Source organism: Coenobita brevimanus, chromosome 74 (genome assembly GCF_032717465.1).
Source record: "Coenobita brevimanus isolate Jiangsu-jjx chromosome 74, ASM3271746v2, whole genome shotgun sequence".
Taxonomy (NCBI): Eukaryota; Metazoa; Arthropoda; class Malacostraca; order Decapoda; family Coenobitidae; genus Coenobita; species Coenobita brevimanus.
In genome coordinates, this window is record NC_137027.1 from 8,663,950 (window position 1) to 8,682,649 (window position 18,700).

The 18,700-nt window shown below is 41.2% G+C and overlaps 1 protein-coding gene across 1 annotated transcript in view; it reads right to left on the reverse strand.

The window, feature by feature from the left end:
• The window catches only part of LOC145407909 (sodium-dependent multivitamin transporter-like), a 327,055-nt gene that overhangs the window by 25,859 nt on the left and 282,496 nt on the right, over positions 1-18,700 (reverse strand). The window contains exon 2 of the mRNA XM_080278768.1: positions 734-994. Within this exon, the coding sequence (XP_080134894.1) occupies positions 734-965 (232 nt within the window). The 5' untranslated portion in view covers positions 966-994. The remainder of the gene's footprint in view (positions 1-733; positions 995-18,700) is intronic.

Consider the following 18,700-nt stretch of genomic DNA (forward strand, 5'->3'; position numbering starts at 1 on the left):
GCCATCTTCAAGAGTCACTTTTTCCCTCACTAGTTTCACCACTCTCATTAAGCACCGGGACAGCCGAAATTTAAGGTGCCAGAAATGACATGAAGGTGGGAAAACACTTTAAATTTCGGCTTGTAAGCAAGAATTCGTCACATTATCTCTTACTCACCTACTCACCATCGTTCTTACTCACCAAGTACTAGAATAGCCGAAATATGTGATGCCAGGAGGGTCACGGAGACGGAAGAACATGTTAGATTTCAGCCCCTAAGGAAGAACTTGGTTAATTTTTCACTAGTCACCGTTTTCTCAATACTCACCATCATCAAAATGTTCACCAGACTCCTCAGTGCCTACCAAGTACTAATATTGCCGAGATATAGGATGACAGAAGCTACATGATGGCGAGGAAACAGGTTAGATTTTGGCCCCAGCAGGAATCGAATTTTTCTCATTATTCACCGTCTTCAACTAAATTACCATCCATCAACCCTTCACCACAGCTCTTTCTGATCACCATCTTCACCACCACTCACTTGCATCATCACCACTCATCACCATCACCACAATACCAGATCATCACCACAACAATCTCCAAAATCCTAAATAACTCAACAGCACCAAAATAGCCGAGATATATGATGCCAGAAGGGATATGGAAACAGGGAAACAGGTCGCACTTCGGCCCCAGTAGGAATTCGTCACATCACCTCTCACTCACCTCCTCACTATCAATTTTACTCACCAAGCACTAAAATAGCCGAGATATACGATGCCAGAAGCGACAAGGAGACAGGGAAGCATGTCAGACTTCGGCCTCCCATCAGGAACTCGTCATTGGCCTTGTTCCTGCCCTTGATGGCGTAGAAGATGCCGATGCAGAGGGAGGCGAGCAACATCCCGCCAAAAATGAGGTAGTCGGCCCACCCGAAACTGGCCTTCATCCCAGAGGCCCAGTCTTGTGAAGGTTGAAGCATCTTGAATCGTCTTCTTTTTGCTCTGCTTTCTACTTCTTTTTTTTACTATTTTCCTTTGTAGTTAGGAGATATTTTGATTAACAGCAGATTTTGTAACTTTTCTTTTCTTTTTTTTTATGACTGTCTTTGCCACATGCTCGGTTGGTAATTTTTATTATTTTTTTTCTCTCTGATGTTATAGCAAATTTATACGCTGATATTCATTATCTGTTCCACATGCTGGGCTGATTTTTTCCCCCTCAGATGATTTTTTTAAGCCGATTTTGTTAAAGAATTAATAACCTTTTTCAGTTACTCTCTGCTCCACATAATGACAATATTTTTTCTAATTATCTGTTTTTCAATCTTGTGGCAGATCTTTTTTTTTTTTACTTTCTTTTATGGCTGTCTGTGCTGCATTTTTGATCGGTTGCTGTGGATTTTTTTTGTTTGAGGAACTAGTGGGAATATACCAAATATTTTCTGGAATGAAAAAGTAAAAGTTAGTCAGATGGAAGCTGAAAATGCACTGTGGAATATAAGTGATTATAGTTAAACGAAATATAAATTTGTTATTATCAAAACAAATAAGCAAAAGCATCTGAAGAAGCAGTTATAATTTACTCTCATGGTCTCTTCTTTTAAGTGCCTTTGGAGGTTTCGTAACGCCTCTTCCTTACCTATTTATTCTGCACTTTACATCTCAGCATCCCCTTGTATGTTATTTAATCAAACCAGGTCGATATTACAGTAAGTAGCGTACATGAAACTTTTAAGGCAAGATTCCCCTTAATACCAAGATCTTACGTTAACTCGACTAAAATTCTTAAGTTTGTTGAAATCAGTGGATGAGTTAAATTTAGACAGATTTTGCCCCTTTTCGCTGGGAATAATTTGTGTAGCAGAATGTAGTCGTCTGTCGTTAATCAGAAATATATATAAGGCAAAATGAAAACCTTAATGCTGAAATAACTAACGCCATACCTGGAAATACTCGGTGGAATAGAAGTCAATATAATTAAAACTAAAACATCAGTTCATGGTTATCAAAATGTCTATGTATAAATATCGAAAGTAGTAATAATTATTATTTTATTATTATTTTTATTATTATTATTATTATTATTATTATTATTATTATTATTATCATTATTATTATTATTATCATTATTATTATTATTATTGGACTTTATTCAGTCGAGTGAGTCACAGGAGCCTTAGTGATAAAACTATTACTACTGTACCTTATATTCGCCCTAAGGTACACTAGCTCAAAATAATAGAAGGAGGGAGAATGACAGGGATATCCTAAATGATCACCATGGCTTGTGATGTCCCCTGCTGATTAATTTATTACCATCTCGATATTTATATGATAACAGTACCACCTAGGACACATCACAAGCAAGCGATAATGCATTCTCATGAAAAGGCAAGTTTATCAATGTGAGGAGGAATCATAAAGCATTTTTGCGCCAGACAACGCTAATGGTGTTAGACTGTCTTTCGTGTAGTGTGCATCGATAACTTTTGTACTAAGTGTAAGGTCACATGAGGAAAATATGTGAGGATAATGTGGTGAAAGCTACAGGTAGGTGTAGAAAGGGGGAAAAGTCATGAGGACGGCTCTATGTGGTACGTGTGTGGGAGTGCAAGGTGTGGATAGGGAGGGAAGGAACTGGAGAAAAATGGAACTTTATTCCATATTACGTAACATTCCTCTGCAGATTCGTGCCCCCCTCTTTTTCTCCTCTTCCTTTTCATTTCCCCTCTCGCTCCTCCCCCCAGCCTTTCTCCTCTCTCGTCTTCTGTCTTTTTCTCCTTTCCCTCCACCCTCTCCTCTCCCTCCTCCTTCTTTACCCCGTTGCTTCTCCCCGCCTTCCTTTCCCCCTCTCCCTCCTCCTCCCTTTTCTGTTCCTCCTCCCCTCCTCTACCGCCTTGCATGGTGCAGTGAGTAACGGTACATTTGTTAACTCACGTACGGTGTCTGACCCTCTCTTGCACCTGACCTCCTTCCCACCCACCCTTTCTCTCTCTCTCTCTCTCTTGCTTTACCACTGCCATACATCCCCCCACCCCCCATAACCCTACCTCACCTACACCCTACCTCATGGTCTTCCAGTCGCTGTCGTTTTCGGCCTAACTACACTCCCTGCCTTATCATCCCTCCCTGTCTCACCTCCCGCCCTGCCACACCATCCTCTCTGTCTCACTACTCGCCATGGCTCACCCCTACCACGGCCTTCTCAAACAGGCCGTGCCTCTACCGTGCCTCTACCCACTGCCTCACCACCCTCCCTGCCTCACTACCCGCCCTGCCTCACTACCCTCCTTACCTCACTACCCTTCCTGCCTCACCACCCCCTCTGCCTCACCATCCCCTCTGCCTCACCACCTTACCTCTGTGCCTTACCACCCTACCTCTCTTCCTCTACACTTTACTTCTCTGCCTCACCATCCTACTTCTTTGTTTCACAACCCTACCGCTCTGCCTTACCACCCTACCTCTTTGCCTCATCACCCGCTCTGCCTTCCCTTGCAGGTATTTAATGCAGAATAAGATTTCTTTTCCTTCTTTCCTATGAATTTTCCATGGCAGTTTTTCTGTGCTGCTTGGTAATCCTTCTCACTATTTCCTGCCGGCTTCGGCTGGAAAGTTTGGTGGGTGGGGGGATTCTTCTTGCTTTTCTTTTCTTGACTTTAACTGAGATAATAATTTTGTTAGTTGTAACCTTCCCTATACCGAATAGCTGCTAAAGGACAAACAGGTCTGTCGCTGTTTGCTTTCCCATGTATTCCTTTGTACTCCTTTATACTAACCTCACTGACCCACTACTCTACCTCATTACCCTCCGTGATTACGTACCCCATGTTTGTCTTCTTTCTGTCGTCTCTGGGCACACTGCGATATGTCTGGTAGGAGGGAGTAGTGGTCTAATGGTAGAGGTAAGGACTGCTGACACGAAATGCGCAAGATCGAGCCCAAGCTGAGGGAGTTTAAAGATATGAATCTCGCTAAAACATTGTTAACTGCTCAGCCACAAGACTCAGCCATTGTTTTTTTAAATAAACACACCGCTAATACAATCACACCAGTGCTAGTTGAGACAGCCCTAGCATGTATTTAGTATGGATGGAGGGTATTCGTGTCCAAGGGGTGACATAAGTAGGGGTATGGTGGCATTTGTTGCGTACAGGACGGTTGTGTAGTCTGTGTCAGAACAAAACATATGCAAAATTATATTGAACTATAGTTATAAGTTTCTAGAGACTTTTTTAAGGAGGTAAAGTAAATGTGCAGCTGCACTGAGTGACCTTAGTTATTACAATCGTTTATTTTTCTTTTTTACGGAATATATTCAAGGCTGTCTGCTGCATTTCCAGCCTCGTCAGAGTTTCATCTTACATCAGCTGTCGGACCAACCCAGTTACTTTATCCTTGGTTTCCGTTGTTTGGCTGTAGGAAATCACCAAAACATTCCACCGAACTCCAGTACACAACCATTGGATTTAGAATCCATGTTTCTACTCGTATTTCTAGCCTAGGTGCGAACAGACTGTGGTAAAGTGACCTTGCTCAGAACACTTGGTCATCGTGCTTCTGGTTGTTTTTATACCTCAGTACCCAGATATCAACAACGTTCCTTATATGTCATTCTTATGAGTGTGCTCCAGGTCTCATCCACCATGCGTTACACACACAGCTGCTTTGTGCCATGCGTTATCTAGCGTCAAAGACATGTACAAATGTACTTAAATGCACTTTATATATATATATATATATATATATATATATATATATATATATATATATATATATATATATATATATATAGATAGATAGATAGATAGATAGATAGATAGATAGATATAGAGAGCTTCTCTCCACTGAATAAATTCGTCTGGCGTTAGGCAGAAAAGAAACCCATGGATGTCTTGACTGTGAGAGGGTTAAAGCAGTATGCGACACTTCCAGCTATTGTTTAACTGCGGTTTCTATCAAGTGTAGAATAAGGCCAGTTGCTTCAGCCTTGGTTTTAGTTGTTTGTCTGTCATGCATACTTGTGGTTGTGTTCTTATGGTTCTGTTTTTTAAATCTTAGTTCCCAGATCTTATTAGGCATCTAGTTATATATCTCTTTGGGTTTGTCTCTAAATCTCCTTCAACATACCTATATTACAGTATATACCCGGCCACAGACACGGAAGAAACAGTGTCACAGTTAATATTAATAATAACTCAAGTGTCATATCATTACCAGTATGCATTACGCTAGTTTGAAATGTGACAAACTTATTTCCCGTAGTTGTGAAGGGACGTCCTGTAGTGTAAGGGTCTGTATAAGTTGTGGCTGCAAATGGGCACAGGATCGTATTATGAGTGGATTTGGAGATTTCCCCATAACGTTCTTCTTTGGCGATTTATTTTGCATATGACATCTCAGTAACCTCTTGTATGTTATTATAGGAATCCATGTTAATTTAAAAAAAAGGTAAGTACAGTAGTATGCAAGAGAATGATAAGGTGTAACACCGAGATAAATCAGTACGGAAGAGGTGTTACGTACCCTCTTCCGCCTCCTTACGACTCGACTGTACATTAGACTACGGCTCCAGTGTTACGAGGTCCTGACACGTGATGAAGGGGGCCTCGAGAGCAAAACACATAGATAATTAGATAACTGGAATCCTAATGACGTCTGAGAAGGATCATGACACCAAACACTGGTTAGCAGGATGGAAGGAAGTGTTGTAATTTGGGCTGTCAACTCCTTTAGCTAAAGGACGTATAATTTTAGCTTTATTCTTGCCATAGTCAGACCATATTCTTCATATGAAGAAAACTTTTCAAACTGGAGGGATTAATATAGGCTTCGTTAACTCCTTCACTACTATAAGTCTCTCCCATAGTTGAAGACAGTCATTTAATGGAAGACAGATTATATCAAGAAAACTCACTACTAGTGTCAGTGAGTTAATGAGATCTGAGTACAGAGGTCTAAAAACAATAGGAAAAGCAATCTTAACTCAACAAATTGAAACGAGGCTGAAGGAACTGGTCCGATCTGATACATTACCTTCTCATGGTTGTGTCTTTTCGCATGTCATCCTTACTGACGGCCAACAGCTTATTTATTTTTCTTTCAGATAAGAATGTGTATACGAGAATGATATTGTTGATACTTCTCTCAATACACCTTATATTTTTTATGCAAGGAAGAGAGAACCAAAAGCTACTAGCCCGCAAGCCTGTTCCCTCCAATAGAAAGAATGAAAATAAAAAGGGGGGAAGAGGAGAACCAAATTCATGAGCAGTCCATTTCGACGATGTCTGGACATATTGCGTTTAAAGGACTGGAGGCTAGAGCAAAAGGAAAGACAGGCAAAGGAAAACAGTTCCTGAGTAGATCTGTTGCTTACGTGAAGGACTGTGAGTATCAGTTAACTCTTGCATGGGAGAGATGGACAGAAAAGGGATGAGAGTTTACTGCCACACAGGTGCTACGTGCCTGCGGTAACGGAGGGGGGATGCAGGCAGACAGTTCAGAAGGGCAGTGACCATTGAAGCAGCGACTGAAAAGAGACACAAATGCAACAGTTCGACGATGAGCGAGAGATGAAGTGGTGACAGTAAAAGGCAACTCCAGTCAAGGCAACGTCAGAATTCTATATCTTTTAAATCCAGACGATTCTGTTTAGCTTAGAGTGAGTTACAAGAGCCTGAGAATATTAATAGAATCTGAAACTACAAAATATCCTTAAGTGAGGTATTCAGTTTAAGGCATATTGAAAACAAACAAAAAACATAAAAACTAATAAGCGACTGCAGGAAGGAGAGTCCGTCATTACTGGTTTGTGTAATGCTTTATTGACTTGACAAAATGCTCATCATCATCATCATCATCACCACGATCACGAGCTTTTCTATCATTTTTAGATGGCGTGAGGTTCTATTCATATCATAATGATGTGTTTATATGCTTTTCTGTTTCTAAATCCCATCCATCTCACTAATTACCGGGGAATAAGGTAAATTTGGTGCCGGGAGACGCTTTCATATAGTGGCACAGACTTAACTAATGTGATGGTGACGATGGTGGCGTGGTAATGACGGTGGTGATGAGGTGATGATGGTGATGGTGGTGTGATGTAGTAATGAGAGTGATGGTGGTGGTGGTAGTTAAACAGGTGGTGGTGGGGTAGAAGGGGAGTATCAGTGTGAGAAGCGACGGAGAGAAGGCCATTGCACTATACCCGGGGCAAATGGAAACTCCGAAGTTCCAATAAGGAGAGTTTTTTTTCTTTCTTTCTAACCCAGCGTCATCAATATTGTTACCATGTTTACCTTGCTGCGGTTACTAGTCTTGCTCCAGGTTCATACAAACGTCCCTTAGCTCCCTCCGTATGACTGGACAGAAAGATGGTGGATTACAAGAGTCAGGCCACGTAAGCATAGCATACAGTCCACGGAGGTCACGAGAGAATGAGTCTCAATCATCCACAATAACGACAGCAAGGTGAACATGATAATGATAATGATGACGGTGGTGAAAATAAATGGCTGTTCTCATTAGACCTCTGGAGTTCCTACTTGCCTGGGGTACAGTGCATTGGCCTTCTATCTCTCACTCCTTACATTAATATTCACTTTAAGCCACACCAACACCACCACACGACCACCACCACCACCATCACAGCACCACCATCACCATCACAACCACATCATACCACCCTCACCCTCACCGCCACCTCACCACCACCACCACCTTCGCTACCGTCACTATTACATCACCATCATCACTACGACACCACCACCAGCAGCACAACCACCGTCACGACCGCCACGCTACCACCATCTCTCTCTCTCTCTCTCTCTCTCTCTCTCTCTCTCTCTCTCTCTCTCACACACACACACACACACACACACACACACACACACACATCCCCCCAGGGCCCAGGAGCCAGTGATATGAGGGCAGGCTTAGGGAAAACCCAGAGTTAGACTATAATTTATAGGCCTGCAGCTTGCTAAATCATACGAGTCTCCCCTACAATGTGCCCAGTGATGATGATGATGATGATGATGATGATGATAATGATGGTGATGATGATGGTGATGATGATGATGATGATAGTTCTGCAGGAAAAGATGATGATGATGGTCACTAAAAGGATAATGATGATGCAGAAAAAGATTGCTGAAATGATGAATATGATGATTATGATGATGAAAAAGGTGGTAACGACTATGAACGTGATGATGATGATGATAACAGCACACGATGAAAGAGAGAGAGAGAGAGAGAGAGAGAGAGAGAGAGAGAGAGAGAGATCCAGGCTGAATAAACCTGAACCGAGGTTGCCGCCACGTGTGTGTGTGTGTGTGTGTGTGTGTGTCCTTCTGTAATTTAAAGCATTGGTGTTTCTATGTACAGAGGTATGTATTTTTTTTTTTTAAATGTGTGCTTCTGTCTGTCTCTCTGTCTGTCTTTCCGTGTGTATGTGTGTGTGTGTGTGTGTGTGTGTGTGTGTGTGTGTGTTGGTGTGTGTGTGTGTGTGTGTTGTGACTCCTAACAGGAAGGGCTTCAAATCTCTCGCTCGGAAATCATCATCACTCTCTCTTTCGCCACTCCACAAAACTCTCCCTCATGTACCTGTTTTCTTGTTTTCCACCGCGTTCCCTTTTTCTCCTTTTGTCGTGAGAGAGAGAGAGAGAGAGAGAGAGAGAGAGAGAGAGAGAGAGAGAGAGAGAGACTATATAGCCTTCATTATTCTATCCCGATTACCTTTGCAGAGGCGATTTAACTTTCTCTGTCCTCAGTATGTCAAAGCTGGTAACTAATTTCTATCGTTGTTTCCTGTATCTTTTATGTCCCCCCCCCCCTCTCTCTCTCTCTCTCCCTTTAGCCACACGCATTAATCCTGCTCTGTCTCCAACTCACTCCTCTCTGTGGCATGTAAATCTCCACTCCATCCCTTCCATCTCATCTTCGGTCTCCTCCCTCCCCCTTCACATCTCACCCCTAATTCGTAAGTCATTTAAGGAACACTTGTGGCTAATAGATATGGTCAGCCTGGCAATGATACAGGTGTGTCGAAGAGGCAAATACGTTCTATCTCCGCTACGTACCCCTTAGCAATTATCACTACAAAATGGAAGCTTGGATTCCACCTAACGATTTAAAGTTGAAACATGGAAATAGGTATGTTTGCAAATGTTTACCCTGACATCTAAAATTCCTATGATTTGTCTATTTATTTTTTCATTATTTTATTGTTTTTTTTTTTTTTTGCAGGCGTTAACCTCTGCAGTACGTGAGGTCCATCCTAAGCTGAATAAAATCGTCTGGAAGCAGCAAGAATAAAAGACATCAAGGCACTAAAGAGGTAGGAAATAAATCCAGTTTTTCGTTAAACTTTAATCTAATATTTAATTATCCGTTATTATTTTCCCATTTCTCTCTCTCTCTCTCTCTCTCTCTCTCTCTCTCTCTCTCTCTCTCTCTCTCTCTTTTCGTCCTCTGCTCATTCCCCTCGCCAGTCTCCCTTCTTTACACTTTCTCTTTCAACCTTCTCGTGGTCAAAGGAACCTGGCTGTGTTTACCTTTGATTATCCATGCACAACAACAGAATAGGCTCAAATACAGGCTGTTATTCTATTCCTTTACCTAGCGATTTGTCGGTCAGTCAGTCAGACTATCCATATCTGTCTCTGTTTATTCACCTGTCTGTCTGTTTACTTGCCATGCTGTCGATCTGTCTATCTTTCTATAAATTCATCCATATATCTGTCTATCTATCTGCCTATCTGTCTGTTTGTCTGTCGGTCAGTCTGTGTTTCGGCTTAACTACCTATCTACTTATCAGTTTATCTACCTACCTACCTACCTATCTACTTATCTATCGGTCTCCTGTGTACTGGCCTTCTTATCTACCTACCTACTTACCCATATTTACCTTTTTATCTATCGATCTATTTATCTATCTCTCTATCCATCCATTATCTATCTATCCATCTATCTATCTATCTATCTGATCGCTGAGTGAACCCGCCACCGCTCTCCCCCACCAAGGTAAGCCACCCTACTTCACGTCCTCCTCCATTTTCAACCTCTTCACCTCAAGACCTCTCCAAAGCGGAATAAAACCGTCTAAAAATAATTACAATAATTCATAAAAGGCGTAACTCTAATTCAAAAGGCCAATGAACTCTGATCTTGAATGCAGAGCGACATATAATTAGCGATAAAGGCAATATGATAACGAATTTAGCGATGAAATATAAAAATTGAGTTGATATGGAAATGGCGGGAAGGAGGAACGCAGATTATTTGATTGCTGATAAAATTTGAAGATAACGTATATTAGAGGGTAATAGAATTTTCTGGAGATAATGAAGGGGAATCGAATTTTCTGATAAAGAGATAATATTAATGTCATGTGGAAGCGACGGGAGAGAGACTGAGTTGATCACAGTTCGTTCACCTTAACTTTGGCCAAAAATTTTCGTCCTTTTTGTGGCTTATTTCGCATAGTTCAGAGGAAGAAAAATGCGATGCCACGGCTCCTTATTATTTCCTAAGCACCTCTTCGTGACTAGCATTATGGTGGCATAAAAAGACAGTGCTACATCTCTACATTTTTTCCGTAGCGCATCTTCGTGACTAGCATTATAGAGGCAGAAAAAGGGCAATGCTACAGCTCTACATTTTTCCATGGCACTTTTTCTTGACCAGCATTACAGCGTCAGAAAAAGACAATGCTACGTGACTTGATCCATATTCTGGTGTTAATTTACTGGTATAATTCCGCATTCAATTGGGATAAGTGGTATTTTTTGGCCAAATTTAGAGTAAAAAGAATATAGGTAATTGGAAGTAGAGAATTTGCAGGTGTGTGTGTGTGTGTGTGTGTGTGTGTGTGTGTGTGTGTGTGTGTGTGTGTGTGTGTGTGTGTGTGTGTGTGTGTGTGTGTGTGTGTGTGTGTGTGTGTGTGTGTGTTTGTTTTAGTCACCTTGGATATATCATAAACTCGTGACACTAAATTAAAATAAAATTTAAAAAAATGGAATACATGACGTTATTTCTCCCTTTACTTTGATGACGCAGTTTTTACTTATATTCTTGCTGCCTTCAGACGATTTTGTTTACTTCAGGAGAGACATTTCGAACAGGAGGGGTTAGATTCAGCTTTCATTAACCCCTTTATTAATATAGATCTTGACTGAGTTGAGTAAAATCGTCTGGCAGTAACAAAAAAAGAAAATACACCATGGTTTTGAAGGGGTTAAACCTCTCGTCGTCGGCGCAATTCCAGCACTTTATTCCAGCTAATGCCAGATGATTTTATTCAGCTGAGAGAGAGAGAGAGAGAGAGAGAGAGAGAGAGAGTCATAGGGAGTGGTATTATTCTGCAGGGAAGTAAGATCACCCTTCCCTGTTGCCAAACCCTCCTGCCCTCTCACTCACCTGACTCACCTTAGAACCTGTACCTTGGGGATTTTCCCGTGCAGAACGAGTTTCTTATATGTGGTACTTTTGAAGGAAAGACAGAAAGCTGCTTTCGACGACAGAATCCTGCCGTACCGTTAATGACAAAAACTTCTGCTCTTAACAATAAATTCTTCCAGTCTTAACAGTAGAATTTTTTCACTCTAAACAAAAGAAACTCTCCTCTTAGCTCTCCTCTTAACTCTTATCAATAGGCTTTCCATTTTTTTACAACAGAAGCTCGTCTCTCTTATAGAAACTTTGCATTCTTAATAATACATATTTTCCATTCTTAACAAGAGAAGCATTCCACTCTTAACAATACACACAGCAGAAACTTCCCTCTCTTAACAGCAGCTTCCCACCCTTAACAGTAGAAAATCACACTCTCAGTGACAAAAATATCTTAGGACCTCTCCAAAATAAGGGCAGAATCAGATTTAGGACCGCATTTTAGGTGACAGTGGAGTTACTAGTATATGACCTATAATCTGACGCAAAACTATCCGATTCTGTAAGTCGGGGTAAATGTAAAATGAAAAATACCCCGTGTCACTGGATTACGTTCTGGGCAAGCTGTTTTTCACTGTCCTCTATATAATATAGTTGGCATTGAGAAACAGCTTGCCCAGAACTCAGCCCAGTGAAACAAGTGTTCTTCCAAATATTTATACAGACCTACACCATCGGCCAAATTTGCGCCAGAATATGTTAGAGTCAGATGTGAGTTTGAAGAGGCAGTTAGTTACACTCCACATTAAAACGCTTGACTCACGATGACGAAAACGTCTTATTCTCAACGATAAAAACGTCTTACTGTCAATGGTGGAAATTCCCCATTCTCAACAAAAACAACTCCTTACCCTCGACGACAGAACTCGCTGATCTTTCTGACACTGAACTGTTATGTATGTATCCGAACCCTGGCACATATATAATAGTTTACCTGAGCCACGGCAGTACTCCAACGTGCCACAAACCTTCACATATCACCAGTTCGGCGCTCATACCCACCTTCCATAGAGAGTATATGCTAGGAAAGTGGTGTTATAAAATGATTGAGGGTGCTTATATGATCTGTATGTGTAAGCAAACTATTTGACCAGTATATAAAAATAAATGAAGGGGAGACTTCAAACAGCACTGATAGCAAATGTGACAATATTAATTATGTAAGAGTGGACGTAATCAATATGAAGTGCGAAATGATTAAACGAGACTGACAGTAATGTAATAATCTTTCTGTTGCTGAAATGGACATGTTTGGTAGGTAGGTCAACAACATTTCATGATGAGGTGAAGGCAACTTACCTCTTACCTTCTGAAAAATTTCCTACTTTCATACACACACACACACACACACGTACCTTTTACTCCTGAAAATTTTCCTACTTTCACACACACACACACACACACACACACACACACACACACGTACCTTTTACTCCTGAAAATTTTCCTACTTTCACACACACACACACACACACACACACACACACACACACACACGTACCTTTTACGCCTGAAAAATTTCCTACTTTCACAGACACACACACACACACACACACACACACACACACACACACACACACACCTATACAGTCTTTCGATAACTGTACACCTTTTATCAAATCAGGCACGGTCTTCTTCATTGTGTGTGTGTGTGTGTGTGTGTGTGTGTGTGTGTGTGTGTGTGTGTGTGTGTGTGTGTGTGTGTGTGTGTTATTTTCCTACTTCCCTCACAATGCACCTCCATCCCTCACTCAAGCCGGTTCCTGGAAAGCGCCCTTACAAAAACGAATCTCACAGGGTCACCTTCTGAGTAGCTTTGGAGGATTCGTAAGACATCCTCCTTAGCTGTTCATTCTGCACCTTTTACCTCAGTATCCTTCTGTACGTTATTGAGGGAAACTATATTTTAAAACGATATGAATAACTCCCTAGACAATGTTAAGATTTTGAAGATTTCGTGAGACCTCTGCCAAAGCAATTTAGTCTGCATATTACACCTCATTACCCTCCTGTACGTTACGAAGACTAATGATAATGATTTTAAAACAATATGAATAATATACAAGAGAAAGTTAATGAGCAGTAAAAAATATAAATCGCTAAACAAAGGGAGTTACGAGCCCTCCCATGCCACCCGGAACACACCCCTTACATAATCCTCACGTGGCAGCAGCAAAAACTTCCTACTTTTCCTGACCTCTAGTCTTGACGAGAATCTTAATCTCGTGAATCCGAGCGATGTTTTTGTTGCCATTTTTAAGTTTATTCGGGTTGCTACCGGACGATTTTATTAGATTTAGGAAAGGAATCTCGCGCTGACTACAGTGGCCATGAACTGAGCTGATAGGAGCTATGGATCATCCTCGGGTTAAAATAAACGTGCTACATCAAGATACTTACAAGATAATTACCTCCACCAACGAAGTAGGACGGAGTTTATGAATTCACCTGCGTTTTTTGTCGGTTTGTCTGTTTGTGTACGAGATACCTCAAAAATTTAATATTAGACATCACTGAAATCTGGTGGACAGGTTGGCAATGGGTCAAGGAAGGACTGATTAGACTTTGAGGTGGATCCTGACCCAGATGCAAGGCTAAATCATGATTTTTTTTTTGCGTTAGAGGAGGTATACGCTTTTTGATTCTATGAGACAGGGCGAACTAAGACCGTAGAATCAACTGACCATGTGAGACCGTAAAAGTTTTCGTCTGGTAGGAAATAAGGATTGCAGCGGTGATTCATAAACCTTAATGGCATTGGCGAAGGTAAGTTCTTTTTTATTTATTATTTTTTTCAAGGTTCTGGTTGCGAAGGATAGGATGTAAGGATAGGGTGCATGAAGACAGACTGGGGTGGAATGATGGCTGAGTTTGAATTATGGTGGGCGGAAGTATTTTTGTCACGGTACATGCAGTAGGATAGGGGTATGTCAACTCAGTCACTGTGTCACACTTATGCTTATTTTTACTCTTCCTGACACTCTCAGCGACTCTATCACACTCTCAGCCTACCACAGTCACACTCAATCGCAGCCACATTTCACCTTCACTCCCTTTATCATATACTCACACTCACTTTATTATACTCTCACACTCACTAACTCTGGCACAATCTCATAAACTCACACTTTTTATCACATGCTCACTCACTCACACAGTCACACTCTCATACTTATTCATTTCATTACACTCTCACACCTACTCACTTCATTACACTTTCACACTTACTCCATCACACTTCAATTTTCTCACACACTCACTCTGTCACACTAATTCATACTCTCAGATCTGCTCACTCTATCACATCACACACTCACTCCATGACACTCTCACAATAACTATCGCATTCACAGGCTCACTTTCACACCCACTTACAGTCACTTATTCTTACAATCTCTCACACTTTTTCTCACACATTTGACCCTCTGTCACACTATTTCTCCAGAGTCACACTTTTTGACACATAATTATAAGGGTACCATGCTAATATGTACAAGAAAATTTAAGTATGTATCCGAACTGTACATGGTCATTGTCTCCTAAGGGGTTGGTTCGAGATGATGATGGTAGTGGTGATGATGGTAGTGGTGATAGTGATGGTGGTGATGAAAAGTTACCTACTGAACAATAATCCCCAAGGCTGACGGACTGGTAGGTTGTTTGGTTGAGTGATGTTGATGATGATGATGATAATTGATGATGATGAACCTCTCCATGTATGAAGGAAAGAAGCATCATTGTGGGAAGGATGGTAGCTGTGTATGATGATGATTGTGATGAGAATGGTGGTGATGGAGAAGGGATCGTAGCTGAGTGATGATGGTGATGATGATGATGATGATTCTCAATATGTACAATACAGACGGACTTTGTGGAGACGTAGTATATAAAAGAGGGTGGAGTGTCGTGTGTGCTGGGATTGTTGTCGAGTGGCGATGATGATGATGATAAAGGAAGTGGTGGTGGTGGTAGTGATGATGACGAATAATGATGGTAATAAAGAAAGTGATGGTGGTGGTAGTGATGATGACGATGGTAATGATAAAAATGATGAATCTCATTTATGCGTCACCTGAGGGGACAAGGATGGAGTGTCGCGTGTGGAGGTTATTGTTGTTGAGTGGAGACAGAAAAATTCAGGGAGGATCTTATATCCACACTCCCCCTCCCACCCTTAACCATTTCCCTCACCCCACCCTCTTCCTCTCACCCCTTATCTCGCACCCATCACCTCCCACCCTTCCCTCTCTCCCTCACCCTCCTCCCCACCTTGCGGACTCCCCTCCACCCCTAGGTCACGCCAAGGTTATGGGTTCCTCGCGGCATAGAGTTCAGCGCGGGACTTTTGAGCACAAGTAACACCTGTCTGGGCCCTTTAACCCGAGGACATGCGTTGTATTTTGCTCTGGTTAATGCGAGACTTTTTCACGTCCGTTTGACAGGAACCAAAATCGACCTCTAATAACACCCTCACAGGTATAATTTTTCCGTAATATTTTTAACACGGGGTGACGATTATATTTAGAAAGAGAAGGATCTTGTAGTAAAGGAGCTAATGGTAATGATAGCCCTGAGAACTACGGGATAGAGTCGGAGATACACATTATTCTACATTATGGAGTGGTGGGAGGGAGTGATGAAAGAATGACCTTGTGATGGAAAGGCTTGAAGTGGCAGAGGAGAGTGACAGAAAAGGTGACAGAAAAGCTTGATGATAGAGGAGGCTTCGAATGTGGAAAAGAATGGCGATGACTTGTGAGATGGAGCCTTGGAGTGATGGGAGGGAGTGGTGAGTTGTGATGGAGAAGCTTGGAATGGCAGGGGGAGTGGTGACAGAGAGGCTTGGAGTGGTGAGAGGGAGTGGTGACAGAGAGGCTTGGAGTGGTGGAGAGTTGTGATGAAGAGGCTTGAAATGGTGGTGAGGGGAGTGGAGACGAGGTGTAATGAAGAGATCTGATGGCGTTTTAGTTGCAGCCATCCTGAATGAACTCTGGGATCAGGCGTTTGAATATGCAGATAGTTTTAGCTGGTTTGTTTTCACAGGATGGGATAACAGTTTCGGCCCAACTTAAACTCTCTTAAGGCATACAGTTTCAGTTATTAGGTACACTATTTTCCTTCTTACCCACTCACGGCACTGTGGCAACAAGATCTAATTCTTTCATGTTAATATTATTATTCTTTTAATAGTACTTTCACACCTTCCTCAAAAAAAAAGAAATAAAGAAAAAAATGTTGAGAGAAAAACGGTATAACGTGGGAGGTAATGCAAGACTAAACTTAAGAAACTTGAGACGGGAAAAAAAAAAAAAAAAATTAGACTCTTCAACATTGTCATCGTTGCTCCATTATTACTGACAAGCTTCTTAAATTAGCTTCATCATTACCTACGCAATAACAACTGCTAATAAGGAAATACAATAGGCTACGACTGCACTCTTATAACAGTGCACAAAATAAGGCACAATAACAGTATGTACCTTATCAGTAATTTTTTGTCTGTGTGTGTTGCAGTACTACAGTTTGTTTGTTTTTACCTGACGGAACTGGGCCAATCCCACAACTTTTAAAATAAGTTTTGATTAAAAGAAATTTGAAGGGGTGTAGTTATTTGGTAGAAATGTGTCTTCGTGAAACCGCCCTCCAGTCTGACTACACTTGGCCATCAACTAAGCTGTAAGGGGACAAGGATGATAGGGATTTTCGTCATGCAAGAAAAAAAAAAAAACTCCATAACTGAATAACAACTGTACATATAAGGAAATGCGACAGGTTAAGGTTACAGACAAAAATCAATCCCGCAACTCGTACAAGGCTCAGTAAAAAATGTATATAGTACGAGTATAGACATTTTTTACAGTTGCTACTTTTTAAAAACAACTTAACCTCGAGGACATCTTTTACGTTTTACTTGTGCTATCTTCAGACGATAAAATTTAGATGTAGAGAAATTTTTCGAAATGGAAAGGTTAGATATTGCCTTCACTAACCCCTGTACTATTAGGGTGCTTTCTAAAACAAATAGTCTTGTAATAGTAAGAACTGAGTAAAAATTTAGATTCTGAGATTGAAAGTATGTTGCCTTCCTGTGCAACCTTCACTCTTCTATCTCCGCTTTCACAGTTACTTTTCACAACGTTCTTGGCGAGCGCATGAACCATTAACGTAAGTATTATTAAAACAGTTACAGTGGAATCCTTAGCGAGTTTCATACCTCCTCCATGATGACTACCATGTTCGGGATTTTTTCAGTCGATATGCAAGGAAATCAGCTGCATAAAAAGTCCGTATTTTCGTGTAATAGGAAATTCTGCAGAAGCAATCCATTATTCCTTCGCCACCAAGACGTCTTCAAAATTATATTCCTGCTACCTCAAGACGATATTATTCAGCTTTCAAGGTGATGGAATGAGGTATAACTTTCCTCGACCCCTTCACCATGATTTTTTTTTTCATTCTTCCTACCATCAGGACACATTATTAAAATTGTCAGGAAGGAGTTGGTCTGTGGGAAGATAAGGAAGAACAGGCAGGTGTTGAGGCTGAGAAATGTCCTGAGGATCGAATCTGGATAATTCTTCCCTTCAGGCTCTTAGTCACGCTAGCTTATGAGTGCCGATGTTTTGTTCTTTGCATCAGTTCATTCGCCTTAATTCGGTAGAGATTATTATCCTTTGGTGGGCAATTTCCCTGTAACTCAGTAGTAGAATATGACAGTTCTATGGCTTTACATCCTTTTCTTCATACATCGTGACTAGCACAGTAGTCTAGTGTGAATTATTGCTAGAGCTGAGCATTCAAGATGGAGACAGGGCAATTTTACTCCTAATTAGAGTGAACAGACAATTAGTTTTGGCCAAGGTGTGAACCGAGGTGAACCACGAGTCAGAGTATACCTCTATGCCTAGAAGTTTGCCTCATATTTTACCTCCTGTAATTCTCACTTTCATTGTTAGCCAACATTTCTAAACTGAGGGAGGTTTGGGGTTTTTGTCTGCTTATAAATGATTCTCTTCGTTATTATGCGTCTGGGAAGGTGGCGGACAAGCTCTACGTGTGGAGTAGAGACAATGGGTTCGTCAGGGAACTTTTGCCCTTGATTGTGCATTGAACCTCAGAAGTTCCTGGTACAGAGGCTTGGATTATAATGTGTGTGTGTGTGTGTGTGTGTGTGTGTGTGTGTGTGTGTTTATTTCTTAGATATTTTTCTGACCAATTTATGACCTAAAAAAGAGAGGAACTAGAAAAAAAGACA